Source organism: Drosophila sechellia, chromosome 2L (genome assembly GCF_004382195.2).
Source record: "Drosophila sechellia strain sech25 chromosome 2L, ASM438219v1, whole genome shotgun sequence".
Lineage (NCBI taxonomy): Eukaryota > Metazoa > Arthropoda > Insecta > Diptera > Drosophilidae > Drosophila > Drosophila sechellia.
The window spans coordinates 8,635,994-8,650,634 of NC_045949.1; the positions used below are offsets into that span (position 1 = coordinate 8,635,994).

At 44.6% G+C, this 14,641-nt stretch overlaps 1 protein-coding gene and 1 long non-coding RNA gene across 2 annotated transcripts; both read left to right on the forward strand.

Annotated features, from left to right (window-relative positions):
* The first annotated feature begins 6,994 nt into the window (after positions 1–6,994).
* On the forward strand, positions 6,995–10,819 carry LOC6611747 (GATA zinc finger domain-containing protein 10). The gene is given in 1 exon segment (XM_002036234.2): positions 6,995–10,819. A coding segment is annotated over 1 exon segment (2,265 nt). The 5' UTR covers positions 6,995–7,842; the 3' UTR covers positions 10,108–10,819.
* A 615-nt stretch (positions 10,820–11,434) lies between these two features.
* LOC116801701 lies at positions 11,435–14,126 on the forward strand. The gene is made up of 2 exons (XR_004362177.1): positions 11,435–13,789; positions 13,844–14,126. It is a non-coding gene; the product is annotated as an uncharacterized LOC116801701 (long non-coding RNA).
* The last annotated feature ends 515 nt before the right edge of the window (positions 14,127–14,641 follow it).

Consider the following 14,641-nt stretch of genomic DNA (forward strand, 5'->3'; position numbering starts at 1 on the left):
GGATAAAGAGATTCGATTGGGTGATAGTGCCGATGCAGGTGGTCTAATTATCTGTTTTACACAAGGCGGCATCGATTACATCTAGATCCCGAAAATATTCTCATTTGAATTCGTTACCTTGGCGAGGCTGGCAAATAATTGTCAGGAATCTAAGGTATTGGGTAAGGATAAAACTATAATTATTGTGTAAGTATTGGGCTTCAGTTCACCGCCAGTCACTGATAAGCATTTACAAATTTTAGAAATTACACCTTAATCCTTTTTTAATAAGATACATTCGGATTCAGTCTTAAATTTCCTATGAAAATTCCTAATTATCTTTAAAGTAGCCACTAACATCAAACATGGACCGCAAGACCCGAAGGCGTATTTGTCTTGAAACAAAAGCTCGCTTCGCTTAACAATTAGATCAGGCCTAAGTCAATTACAAAACTTTTGCTTACTAATTACTTATGAATTAATGAGTGGGCTGGTCAGTAAGTAGAAAACCAAACAAAATTCAACTGACCTTAAATCATTTAATCAGTACGAAAGTCCCCGGGCCGTTTGCTATATTTGCAAAACTCAAACTAGGATGACAACTGTTTGCAGATTTTAATCTTTCACAAAAAGTCCACAGTCCGAGGACTCAGCCGGAATACGTACGTATATACTATATAGTATATGTATGGGGTGTATATATCCATGTTCGTGTCCAGTTCGGTGTCCAGAGGAGAGCAGCAAAAACTTGCTGTGACACTTGTTAGACGGGCTGACAGCTGCTGGACTTTGGCCAGAAGCCGGGAGTCGGCAACTTGGATTGTGATTGGGCTTGGGCTTGAGATTGGAATCGGGATGTTCGGAGTGCAGATGTTGTCGTCATCGTGGCGATTCTCGTTGTCCTTCAGCGGCCTTTGCAGCTGCCGAGAACTTGGGCCACCGGACAATGCGAGATGACGACAAGTTTTTCTTGCCCGCCCAACGACTTTGACAGACGCCATAACTTGGGCCGCAGAGCAACGCCTTAACCCAGGGGCAGCTTCCTTGTAGCACCACTCCACCTCCAGCTACCCAGCTACCCAACATCCCAACAGCCCAACATCTCGACATCTCGAGTAATGAGGACAAAGTTTTGCATTCGTAATGCGGACTGTGGACTTGAGCGACTGAGACTGCACTGTGCTGCAGTGACTTGGGCTGCAAATGTTTCGGTGTTTCTGTGTTTCGGTGGTGGTCAGGCGTGGTGCAATTTGCAAACTTCATTTATTCACGCCCGGAGCGAAGCGCTAGATGAGCCCTTCCTTGTTGTTTGCCTTCCAGTTTCTGGCCAAAAGTTTGACGCTTTCGACAAGGCATCGGAGCCCAACAACTGAAGACTCTTCACCCTGGGTTTCCTCCGCCATTCGTTTCAAATTATTGGGCTCGTCGTGGAAGTCAACGATTTGTCTGTCACTCGGCTGTTTAACCAGACTTTGTTGCATAAATGCTTCAGTTTTGAAGTAACATTTATGGGATATTTTGTTCTGAACAATTTAGTTTATTGACCATATTTATTCAAAATTTTCCCATAGACAATTTGAAGTTTGAAGATTTTGTATCTCAGAGCTTCAAAAAAAATTTATTTGCTTTGAAAACTATATTGTTAAGACTATAATATTATTTATTACAAATAATATCACTAAAATGTGCAACTTACCTTCTACCATTTCGGATTAAAATGAACAGAAATTCTCCAAATGATTCACACACTTCATGCAATTCATCGGTTTACCTCATGAGGCTTTCGTCGCAGCTTATTTCAATTGTGGCACTCAAACTTAAACTACGCAAACACCCTGAGAAATCAGGCCTGCCGGTGGATAAGTCTTTCAACTAGTTCAACGCATTTTAAATTTATTTAAATTGAATTAAATGGCTGCAATTTGCGCGGCACCGCCAATAGGAGTAGGCAGCGACAACAACCTTTAACGAGCTCGTCCCCACATCTCGTTGATAATAATGATAATGATGCGATAAATTACGCCCTGCCCATGAACAAAGAACTTCTGCAGTCGCCAGCCATCGTCGTCATCTCGTCATCGCCCCACTCAATTGGTTGTATCCGCCCAAGAGCCACTAAATGGAAATATGGCGACAGTCATGCGACGGTCTTCGTATTCCATCTTTTAAAAATCATTCTTTCTGGGGATCCAGCAGCTCGCCGAGGTTTATTAGTTTCAATAAAAGAGGAGGAAGAATTACTTAGAAGGAAGAACTACTACAAGTGCATGGTGGCGAGAAACATGAACATAAAATCAGTTTCTAGTAACAAATACAACTTTAAAGAACTAAATATCTTAATTCTTTAAATAAATATACGTTTGTCGAGAATAATTTCCCCCGAACAAGATGAAACCTTTAACACCAAATAAGTTAAAGCTTCAAAATGCACAGTATCCTTTATTTAAAGTGCTAGCTAATGAAAAATCAATTTCGTAATCGCTAAATCTCGGCTGTATAAAATGTCTGGCTATCTGTCTGCCGGAGGTCTGTGAAACATTTAAATTTTCCATTGTGTGGGTGCTCAATAACCATTTGGGGAAGTAAGTAAAAGTGGTATAAAAACAGGCTGGCTAAAACAATTGCAGTCTTCCTCGTTGTCTATTGATTATGATTGCCTTGGCTCGTCCTGTCCCTCCTGCGCCGTCTAGCCATCCCGCTCATTCATATTCCGATGGCCTTACTCACTTTTCCTTTATGGCGAAATAAGTTCAATGACACAAAAATAATACAGAATAACAATAAGATATAATATCTTTGGCTCATTGTTCGCCTTGGCTGACAAACACGCCCCGTCTGCGAGCGGGATGGCATTACTGGATGGCAGAAGCGAGCCATTATTTGCATCTTTCACTTTTCAACTCTTTGGGGGTTCGTCCTGTGAATAGACTCCATGGAATGTGGGGCAGTTCTCTCTCGCTCTCAGTCGCTCGTTCGCTCTCTCTCTCTCTCTCTCTCTCTCTGTGTTGGGGTATATGTAGATGTGGATGTGTAGAGTCCTCTCGTTTGACCGCATAAAATCGATGACAGGCCTTCGTCCCACTACCACCTTTATTGTTGTTCAACGCAATGCCCTTCATCAAGTTCAGAGCCCAAAAACTAATGCCATTTTATTGTTCTGCTGGCGACAGACAGACCATCCTAACTATTCCGATTCTGATTCCGATCCCCATGCTCATGCCCACTCCCATTCCGATTACGACCCGGTCCGACCGACTTTCACTTTTAGCCAGCCGGAACAGAACAGAACAGAATGGGGAGTGAAGAATGGAAGCACCGACAATCAAGGCGAGTGAATGTCTGACTGACTGACTGACTGAATGAATGAATGAATGAATGCGGTACTCATCAACACGTTCGCAATTTCAATGGCCAGAACTTCGCGCTTATCATCATCATGCAATCAGGATAAACGCACACATAGACGCGCACACATCCAGAGCGAGAGCCTTTTGTCTCCCTGTGGCAGGAATTCAAAAAGCTAGACGCCGAGCAGAGCAACCTGTTGCCAAATAGCCATACACTTACACACTCGCATTGCTATACACATGCGAAAACGACCTGAACTTCGCCAGGGAATGCAATTTTCAACAACGTCATCATCACCATCACCAGCACCATCAGTAGCAACAACAGGGCCTTCTTCCATAGCCACAACGCATATAATACATTCAACAAACAATTGAAATTTCGTATACAATTGCGAATTGAATGAGGAAATGAATGTGTAAAATGAATAAGTCTGAATAGGGTCTGTAGATGTGTCTGCGTGTGAGTGCGAGAGTGCATCTCCTTCGCACACTCGCCCCATCTCGCTCGCTCAACCGGCGATGCGAATGGTAGTCTACAAGTGTCGAGACGGGTCGTATACGTAATATACGTTTTTCTGCACTTGTTTTTGTTCTCGGCCCGGGTGAGTGTTTGCAGATTTTTTTATTTTGCGCCACTTTCTTTTTCGGGCGTTGTTAAACGGATAAACTCGTAAAACAGTTGCCGGCGAAGTTGCAAGAGCAAAGCATTTAGGAAACATTCAGATCCGAGTTTTAGAGTCAACACGGCGGCAGAAAGATGGAAAAAGAGAGGACGAGTTGCGCAGAATGTGGCAGCAAGGAGTGGCCCAAAGTTTGGCCAACAAAACGGATGCAATATGGCTTATATCACTGGAGGGGTGCCAATATCAACCGAAGAACTTTTGATTCGGGTTAATAGAAAGGAAATTTATATATTAATAATTAGAGCGATTATAAAATTTAACATCTAGGGTAGAAATTAATAAATACTTTAACGATATTACAAGTCACAGGTTTCAAGTTCGATTATCCTCAAAAAGGATTCAATTATTTGAATAAGAATAAGAGATAGAATATTTACTTATTTACCCCCAAGATTATTGATTTGCTGCCTGCTTAGATTTTGGCCAAGTCTTGAACGGGCTAATATCCATATATTCTTTTTGGCTTTATTCAGATTTGCTCAACTTGTTTGCTGCCAATTCTGTGTTTTGTTGTTGCCGGCGCTGCTCCTCCTGTTGCCATTTGGCCATTGTTGTTGCGTTTTTATTTCTTTTATTATGTACGAATGTTTGCCTGCTTGTTTGTGCAATGCTCTCCCGCCCATTGTGTTTTTCTGCTTTATTTCCCAGTAGCATAGCATAGTGGTGTGTGTGTGTGCGAGAGTATTTTTATTTCGTATTTTCATTTGTATTTTTTGTGTGTGAACAATTAAAACTCTTTACAATGACCTTGACTTTGTTTTTTGTATGGCCCATGGCCCGCCTGTTTGTGAGTGTTTGTGAGTGAGCTTCCTTTTCATTCACACGCGCCCAGCACGCTCAATCGTCAAACATAAAACATAAAACACAAAATACAAAACACAAATAGCAGCAACAAAGACGTCTGAGTGTCTACTCGTCGCTCATTCTGGATCCGAATCAGAAACTGATTCAGAATCGGAGTCAGAATCGGAATCGCAATTCTAGTATGAGTCTGAGTATAAGTCTGTTTCTGTTTGGTTTTTCGGGTTTTGGCTTGTTTTCCCATTTTCAGCAAAATACTTTCTGAGGAGCAACAGTCTTCCCATCAAAAGAATCAATGCCTCGTACTTGTACTCGTCGTACTCATACAATAGCAAAACAAACAGGCAGGCCAAGTACATTGATAATGAACCGACGAGAATTGTATTTCTTTTTCTGCATTTCGTATTTGAAATTACACAATAGCCCCCGTAGAATCAACAACGACTTTGACTTATTCCTTTTCTTTGGCCAACTTTTTGCGGTTAAGATTTGCGTTCTTGTTGTTTTTGATGTTATTATGTTGCGTTGTTGTAGGTCAGTTACTGGGGCAGGTTTTGCATTGTATGCCGGTCTTGCCTTTATTATTGTGCCCGCTTGCCCCAGTGTTTTCGCTCCATTGTCAAATGTTTAGCAATTGGCCATAAATTCATTAAGCCGACGAGCCCACATATCGGCTTTGTTTGAATTATACTTTTTTAATGGGTTAGTAGCTCGATTCAAGTGTTTGATGAATTTGCAGGAAATTTGGAGACGATGCTTAAGGAGTTGTACAAAAGAAATTTTGATTGTGCTTTAAAGGGAGAAAATATATATTATTTATCGAAGAAATACAAATTTTTTCATTTAATTTGTATTTTATTTATTCAAGAACAAAAATGCTTTTCTATATTATTCGTAGTTTACGGATGCACAAGTATGTTTTATTTCAGTCAATGGAACACAATGGTATTTTTGTTTATTTAAGACGCAATTTATAATTAATATTACTTTTGGAGAAGCCTATGAATCTTGTTCTTTCCCTTCGATTGTGCAATAAACTTGAATTAATCGACTTCCACCTGTATTGCAAGTTGGTGAGTAGTTCTCACCAGCTGAGAACTGCAATCCAATCACTTTGCACTGCTGAAAGTCGCACAAAAAACGAGCCCAACATTTACTCATGGGCAACCCAAAAAAACGGTATACCAGAGTCAGCTGAAGAAAAACGCATTCATCGCGGGTAGGTAAATTAAAGGGGGGTCGTGTGGGGGGAGATGATGCCCTAAGACAATGCCGTAGGACGGGCCGGCTCATGTGGCGGATACGTGATACGTGTAAGCCAAACCGCATCAAAGTTCTGAGATACAACTGCCGACTGCCGAGAGCAGGATACATTTGCAGCTGCACTTGCTTAATAAATTTTTCCATCTGCCGACTGCCTGCCTACACAATTATTCGTGAGCTACCTTGGCAAACCCATTAGGTTAATAAGAAGCGCAGCGCAAGACGCAGAGTGACTATATCTATATATATATATATATATTATATATCTTTTTGTATGTACACATAGCTGCGCCCAAAAAAATAAAAAAGGAAACCAGGAAAAACTATGCGCGTGAGACGCGCTCTAACGGCGAAAACGCCGCAAACACTAAGGCCCCTGGGTCCCTGGATCCCTGGACTGGGTTGAAAGTACCCCTAGCCCTCCCGTCCATAGCGTTTCGGCCATGTTTAAAGCTCGAAATTTATACGAGAAATTCCTCCAGAGTCTCTTTCGGCAGCGGAAAAGCGGCAACAGCGCTTGCCATAAACGCAGAGACGACATTTTTATGGCAGCGTTGAGCGCAACGCGGATCGATATAGTGCCGGAACGAGATACAGATACATTTGTACCGCTCTCACCGTCCGCTGATTGGCGGAGCAGTGTGCGCAAAATCCAACCCAGCCAGCGCTCACAGCACACAGATTCACACATGCACAGCAGCGAGTTTATTTGATTTATTAGCAGGCCAGCCACTCGTATATTCATCTCGCTCCCGCACAGGCGACGGGCAATGGAAATGCCGACGCACACTTGGACAGCAGCGACGCACACACAGATACTCGCGACTCAAGACCAGTTTTTCCAGCCACCCTGTCTGGCGGACCGCACCGCATTTACCGCCTGCTCGAGCGGCCAGCGGCAGACGGTCTCTCATTCGACTCTCGCATTCGCCGTCGTCAGCACACGCGCACGCAACGTACCGCACGGCAGTCGCAGCACGCCAGCCAGCAGCAGCAACATCACGCAGCAACATCAACTCGGTTGTTCGCTGTCTCGAATTCGGTTTCGTGTCGTATCGTATCCGTATCGTTTCGCATCGCATCGCATCGGTGGTTCTGGTTCGTGCCTCGTCATCAGCTAGCCAAAAAGCGGTGATACGAAAGAAAGAAAAAAAGTCATCATACAGCCAGGGAAAAGCAGCGTAGAACGCACCTCGAACAGGTTTCGCCGTCGTCCGGAGAAACAGAAAGGTGCTCAATTCCGCCCAGTGTGGAGGTATTTTTTCGGTGTTCCCGCTTCTCGAATACGAAAAAATAAAAAAACAACAACCAAACCAAACCAAATATATTTACAACAAAATCAAATACAAACAACAACAATATTCTGAGGCAATTTCGCGTCGGTTTTTAGCAACAATTTTCAAGTGTTTTACGCCGCCTCTTGTTTGTTTGCTAGCAAACAGCATATATATGTTTATCTGATATCTGTGACTGTGGAAAAAACGCAATTCAAGCTGTTTAGCTACAAATCCAAAGAGAGCCGAGCGCCACATTTTTGATACGCGTAAAGATACAAAAAACTACGAAATACAAACTGCAGCAAAAATCAAAATCTCAAAAATCCCAAGTGCAACATGGTTTCCCACAAAATGTTCAAAATGTCTAACTAAGCAAAGAGTAAACTAAAGCTAAAGAGTAACTGCATCTTAGAGGCGAGTATCCACGGAGAACCAACTTTGAGTCAAATCAGCTTTATCGCATCGAAAACTGGAAGCAATCCCAGCAAGATGCTGACCATGGAATCGGATATGAAGGGCAGCCTGCTGCATGCCACCATGCCGCCGCATCACACAAGTGCCGCGTTGCACGGACACGCGGCATCGCCGTACTCCGCCCTGGCTCCACTCATGAACCTGGGCCAGTCGCACCTGACCCACTCTCAGCTGAGCCACCACAACCACCACCATCACCACATGAGCGCCCACATCGCGGCCAGCCAGAGTCCCAATCCGCTGAGCTCGCTGCAGTCCTCGATGGCGAACACCCTCAATGGCAGCCAGGTGGGCCAGCAGCAGCAGCAACAGCAGCAGCAGCAACAGAGCTCCCCGCTGCACAGCTCCAGCGAATTGAGTCCCACCCAGAGCAGCATCGGAAGCCATCACATGACATCGCCGGTCAGCCACCAGCAGCACACGCAGCAGCAACAGCACGGGCAGCAGCAGCATCTGGGCGCGGGATCCGCATTGAGCAGCCTAACTGGAGGATCCAGCAACAACAACAACAACAGCGCCACGGCCAACAAGAACCAACAGCACGCGGATCGTGTGAAGCGGCCCATGAATGCGTTCATGGTTTGGTCTAGGGGCCAGCGGAGGAAGATGGCCTCGGACAACCCCAAGATGCACAACTCGGAGATCTCAAAGCGACTGGGCGCCCAGTGGAAAGACCTCTCGGAGTCGGAGAAGCGACCCTTCATTGATGAGGCCAAGCGCCTGAGGGCGGTGCACATGAAGGAGCATCCGGACTACAAGTACCGGCCGCGCCGCAAGACCAAAACGCTGACCAAGACCAAGGAGAAGTACCCGATGGGCGGTCTGATGCCCGGACAGACGGTGGGCGGTGGAGCGCCGGGTGAGCCGGTGACGCCCACGCGGGTGCAAGGTCAGCCTGGCCAGAACCAGTCGCTAAACGGTAGTGGAGGCAGTGCAGCAGCGGCAGCAGCGGCGGCAGCAGCGGCAGCGCAACAGGCGCGCCAGGATATGTACCAGATGAACGCGCCCAATGGATACATGCCCAATGGCTACATGATGCACGCGGATCCGGCCGGAGCGGCAGCCTACCAGACCTCCTACATGGGCCAGCACTACGCGGCTCAGCGGTACGACATGGGACACATGTACAACAACGGGTATGCGATGTACCAGACGGTGTCCGGCGGACAGACATCGCCGTACGGCAGCAGTCTCCAGCAGCCCGGATCACCGTCGCCGTATGGCGGCAGTAGCTTGCAGCAGCAGCCCGGCAGTCCGGCTCCGTATGGCGGAGGAGGAGGTGGTCAGGTTTCCTGCCAGAGCCACAGTCCCAGCGATTCGAGCATCAAGTCCGAACCGGTGTCGCCCAGTCCCAGTGCCATAGCGCTCAACAACAACAACAACATCAACAACAATCACATCATGAAGCGGGAATACAGCTCTGCAGCGGCAGCGGCAGCAGCAGCAGCAGCGGCAGCAGCCGCCGGCGGTGGTGAGCTGAATCACCTGATGAACATGTACCATCTGCCGGATGAGCAGCGCCACCTGCTGCACTACCAGACTGACTCGCCCGATCTGCAGCAGCAGCACCAGTCGATGCAACAGCAGCAGCAGCAGCAGCACCTCCCGCAGCAACACCTTTCGCAGCAGCACCAACAGATCCCGCAGCAACACCAGACCATGCAGCAGCAGCAGCAGCAACACCACCTGCAGCATCAGCAATCGCTGAGGGCGATGGCGCCGCTGGCACACATGTGAGAAATGGCCAGCGCCTATGGAGCAGCAGGCTCCAGTGTGAGCGTTTCGCCTCCACTGCCGCCGTACATGCCGACGGCCCCGCAGCAACAGCAGCAGCAGCAACAACAGCAGCAACAGTTGCTCAACGGACGGCCTAGTCCGACGGCATCGGGGTCGTCGGGCGGCCGCTCCTCGGCGCATTCCAGTGGCCATACCGCCGCGCATTCACCCGCCTTGGCAGCCGCCTACCATCTGACCCCCTCCGCTGCCGCCTCCTCCGCCACTTCTGCTGCTACTGCGGCGGCAACTGCTGCGGCCGTTGCTGCTGCTGCGGCTGCAGGCAGCTCCTTCGCCGCCTCGGCCAGCATGCTGGACATGCAGCAGCAGCATCTCGAGGAGCAGCAGCAGCACCACCACCTGCACTACCAACAGCAGCAACAGCAACACTACCAGCAGCAGCAGCAACAGCAGCAGCAGCAAAACCAGCTGTACCATCACTATCATCCTGGCCACGAGGCAGCGGTGGCTGCCAGTGCTGGCCTCCTGGATATATCCACATTGTAAATTATTGAAAATATTAACTAAAGCCCTAGGATACGCACACCCACAACCCACAACCCACAACCACACCCACAACCACAGCCACACACACAGACACAATTTTAGCATTAGTTCTTAAGCAGGTTTAATTCGAATTTCGAAGTGGCAGAGTAACACACGCGCATATAAATAAATGAGAATAGGATTAATGTTTAGTCATTTAAATGAAGCATACGCACTGTTGTACCACAATAGTAAGATGACAACTCACTTGCATTCCATACCGTTCTGCTTCGATTTCCCTTGATTTCCCGCTTGCTGCATAGCTAAAAACAATTGTGTGATACAAATAAACTGTTGCCAATTACTGGGACAACGGCAAAAACAACAAATCGTTTGGTTTAGCATTTCATTTCCACTCACTCACCTTTTGCTGTACAAAAAATTCTCAGACATTAAATGTGCGTTCAATTTGAGGGAGCAACAGGACGCGGAATCAAGACACAAGTTTAGTAGGAGTAAAGGCAGTTGAGGCGAGGCGATGAAAATATTTCAGAAAAGCAAAGAAAAATGTCAAAAAACATTCTATTTTATAAATTCTCTTATGCATTAAGTAATTATAATTATTATCTATTATATAAACAATTTAATTATTAATTATGCTTACAAATACCAGACAAGACAACCATAATTAATTGTAATAAAGCAAAAACAAAATTATTATTATTATTAAAAACATAAATCGAATCGAAGGCAAGCATCTACTGCATAATACAAACACAACCAGAGAAAATGTTAGTAAACCTAAAGCAAATTTAGTAAAAACAAACCAAGGAGCAGCGTGCAAACGTGATTGTGAAACATGGCGCAAGGCAGCGAAAACAAACAAATCCAACAAAACATTGCCAAGCACCTGGAAATAATAAAAACAAAATCCACAAAAAAATCGACGAAAAAAAAAACAAATAAAAGAAAAATCTTTACAAAAAACTTCTCGCTACATTTTTACTATTTGCCGTCGGCAAAATGGGGAGGATCCGTGAATTTTGCATACCGAGTCGATATGCAGCAGGTTCACCAATGTGTCAGTTGGCTTAAATTCCAGTTTGGATTTTATAGCTCCCTCTATTTTTAAGTGGGATGCGTAATTTCTGAGACAAAGGCGATTAGAGTAGTAAAAATCAAATGAAATTCACGCATTGTCAACATAAATAAAAATGTCATTAAACAAACCCTGACAAATTAGAACAAAACATGAAACGAGATTCCCATAAAAATGGTATTCCATCGACATTTATAAAATCCAGCCATGGCAATTACTTGGGAACTTCATGTGCATCGCATGCGGCAAACTGGCATTTCAATATTTATTTACGTGCATTTTGTCAATGATTAACTGCAATTTTCGTGACCGGAAGGTGACGCTTTGTAGGCGACACCGTCCAAACTAATTCCACCGATCAAGCATCAAGGTTGAAATACAATTATTAGGAATTTTGATAATGCGATATATCATATACCATATTTTCAGAGCCGCTCACCAGACCCAGATTGTCCAATCACTCGGCTGTCGCGACGGTGAATGGGCCTACAAAACCCGATAATATCCACTTAATATGGCTAATTTATGCTGGCCAAACCATCACATCTGGCCCACGCGCTGTGCCAACATTTCAAAGAGCTCATAAAAAATTATGATATGTATTATTAATGAAAATTGCAAATTCAGAGCGACGGGGACCAAAAACAAACACACATTGGCTGCAAAACAATTTATTTATTATGTGAGCAAACATTATACACTGTTTACTACTCCTTTTTCTTTTTTTTTTTTTTTGTGTCATTCGAAAGCTGCTGATTATTGTAATTCGGGTAAATGGTTTGGCTTAAAATGAAAGCTGCCCGGAAATTTCAATTAATGTATTTTCAATTTTTCACCACCAATTCCCCTGCTCGTTTCTATTATTACCACTTTGCAATCAATTAGTGGCAACGATTTTTAATTATAAAATTTCGCATCTAAATTAAAATTTTCGCTTCGGATGCTTAACCCTTACCCATACCCTCGGTTGATTAAAAATGTTTAACCTTTTCCTTTGGCTTCAAAACTTACCATTTTTTGTGTTGTCGCTGCTCGAAATAGTTCGCATACATAAAAAACGAGCTTCGATTTGCATTTGTCGCAATTTTCATAATATTCACAGATTTTTCTGTGGGCCTCTGCTTATCTTCGATTTTGAGGCCTGTTTATTTGTGTGTTGAAATGCGAGATTGTCGAGTGGCATGTTCGAGATACATGCATAATTTTTGTGTATATTTCTACGCGCTGTGTGAAACAAATGCAAAACGAGAAATTTATTAATGCCATATGGGTGTCATTTGAGCTAAGTTGCAGAAGATACAATCTAGCTAAAAATGCGACTTCGTTTGACATGCAAATCGTAGTGGAGAGAGTTCGTTTCAGTCAGCTGCGCCTCGTATTTGATTTGGATTTATTTTGGAATTGAGTGTGTTTGGCTTGTTCTCTTGTCAGCCAGCTGTGTTTGCCTACCTTTAATTAGCTAAAAAATTGTTCTGCTTTCCGTTCCATTCGAATGTTATTTCTCCGACTAATTTTTTGTGGCGCTGTCATTTGTTGCAATCAGTGAGAAAATTAAACGAAATCCCGATGACAACATTTTTATTGCTGCTCGCTTGCCATTAAAATTAGGAGCTAATCACACGTTTAACAAGATTTTGTTGTGTGTTTGTTTATTTGGTGGTTTCTGACTTCGATCAGTTGATATTTTATTTAATTTTTTGTTGTCTTTATAGTGGGGACAGCAGACAGGTGCTTAGCTTATTTTATTTTATTTTTTTTTTGGCTGCAGCTGAGTCAGCAATCGCCGATCGTGAGAGTTTTTCGTTGGCTTTGTTTTGGATCTTTTGATTTAGTTCATTAATTGGCCATAATAGTTTTGTTTTATAACTGGCTATATACATCGGTGGTGAACTTGAAATTCATTACAAGCTGGTTGACATTCTCGTCAAGTGTTAGTTTATTTCATTTTGAACAGTAAGCTCCGGCATAAAATATCCATAAGTACACTCTGTGATGTTCCCTAATCAGATGTATCTAAGCTTACTCTCTCTTTCTTCGGGGGACTTCTAATTCAACCCTTCAAATATGGCAACAAAAGCTTTGCGGATGCCAGAAAGAGACGACGCATAGGATGCAGAGATAGATGGATAGAGTTGAACAACTAATTAAACTTGAACAATGGCGCAAAGTTGGCAAACAAATGTCATTACTTCGACTTCAGTCTGGTCAGTAAGTAGTAGACTGTGAGTTGTTCGAGTTTTCGGTTTGCGCTGCTGGTTGACACATTTTCTGGAATGTAGGTGAACCGAGTGAGACATGCAACGAAATCGAGTGGATTCGTAAGCCTAAAACTGTAACCAATTCGGAGACGGCCCTTTTTCTACACACACATTTTTTCGGCTACATTTCCGAGATGCGAGTACATAAACAAATCGGATTAGTTGACAAAAATCCAATTAGCCGTGGGCCCCCAAACCCAAAAACGGTTGACAATTTTCAACTGGCAGTGGACGGAAAAATAACTCGAGCATTTGATGGATGTGTGGCAGGCGTAAGAATTTATAGAGCCGTGATTTGATCGATAGGCTCGATGATTTACGAGGCAGGTACTGGTAAATGGTACAGGTAAATCTCTGGAGGGGTGCAACATACCACACATGCAAATTTTCAAATTCTCAGACTGCCTGGCGACCCCGGAGATAAGCTGACATCCCGTCCACCTGCACCGGAAAACGGGGAAACCCATCCACCATTGGCAGGCAGGTCGATGCTCATACCTGTGAGCACGGATAATGAACCTCTAAAATCCACGCCTCGCAAATCCTCGAGCTCGGATCCGCATCCTGGCACTCATCCTCGCTTTTGGGCAATAAAGGGCTAAACAAACAGGCACGACAATAAGTCCCTATAGATCGCAGTGCATATTATCATAATCACCAATAAAACCCTAGTCGCAAACTAATCCACAGCAACCCATTTCGAACCTTCGGTTGCATTCAGGGATTTGCGGTGCACAACTACAACTTCGAAAAGTTTATCTGCATAATACTGCATACTTGGTATCGCGGTATCTCGACGATTCTTGGTATTTCTCGACCACCACCCGCATTTTCGCCTAGTGTAATTCAATCACAGAACGCGTTCTTCCCGGGCAATGAGCGCGCCTGCATAAAATGCGCAATCTGAATCCCATGGGGCCATTGGCTAATCGCTGTCTAATTATAATTTTGCATTTTTATCGCTAAGGGTCTGGGTATTTTCGGGAGTTAGGGAGCGCGGAGAGAGGGGCCGGCAAGGCCGTTCTGATTCGGATGCGGTTTGTTTTGCAATTAGGCGATTAGTCACGCCCTGATTTGTCATTGATACTCCGTTCGCTCGATTGCTCAGTTTGTGCTGAGTGTTATGTGGCAGTACTAGATGGAACCGAGGCGCTGTAACTATGTACATATATAAACTATGCGGGCTGGCTTAGTGGTA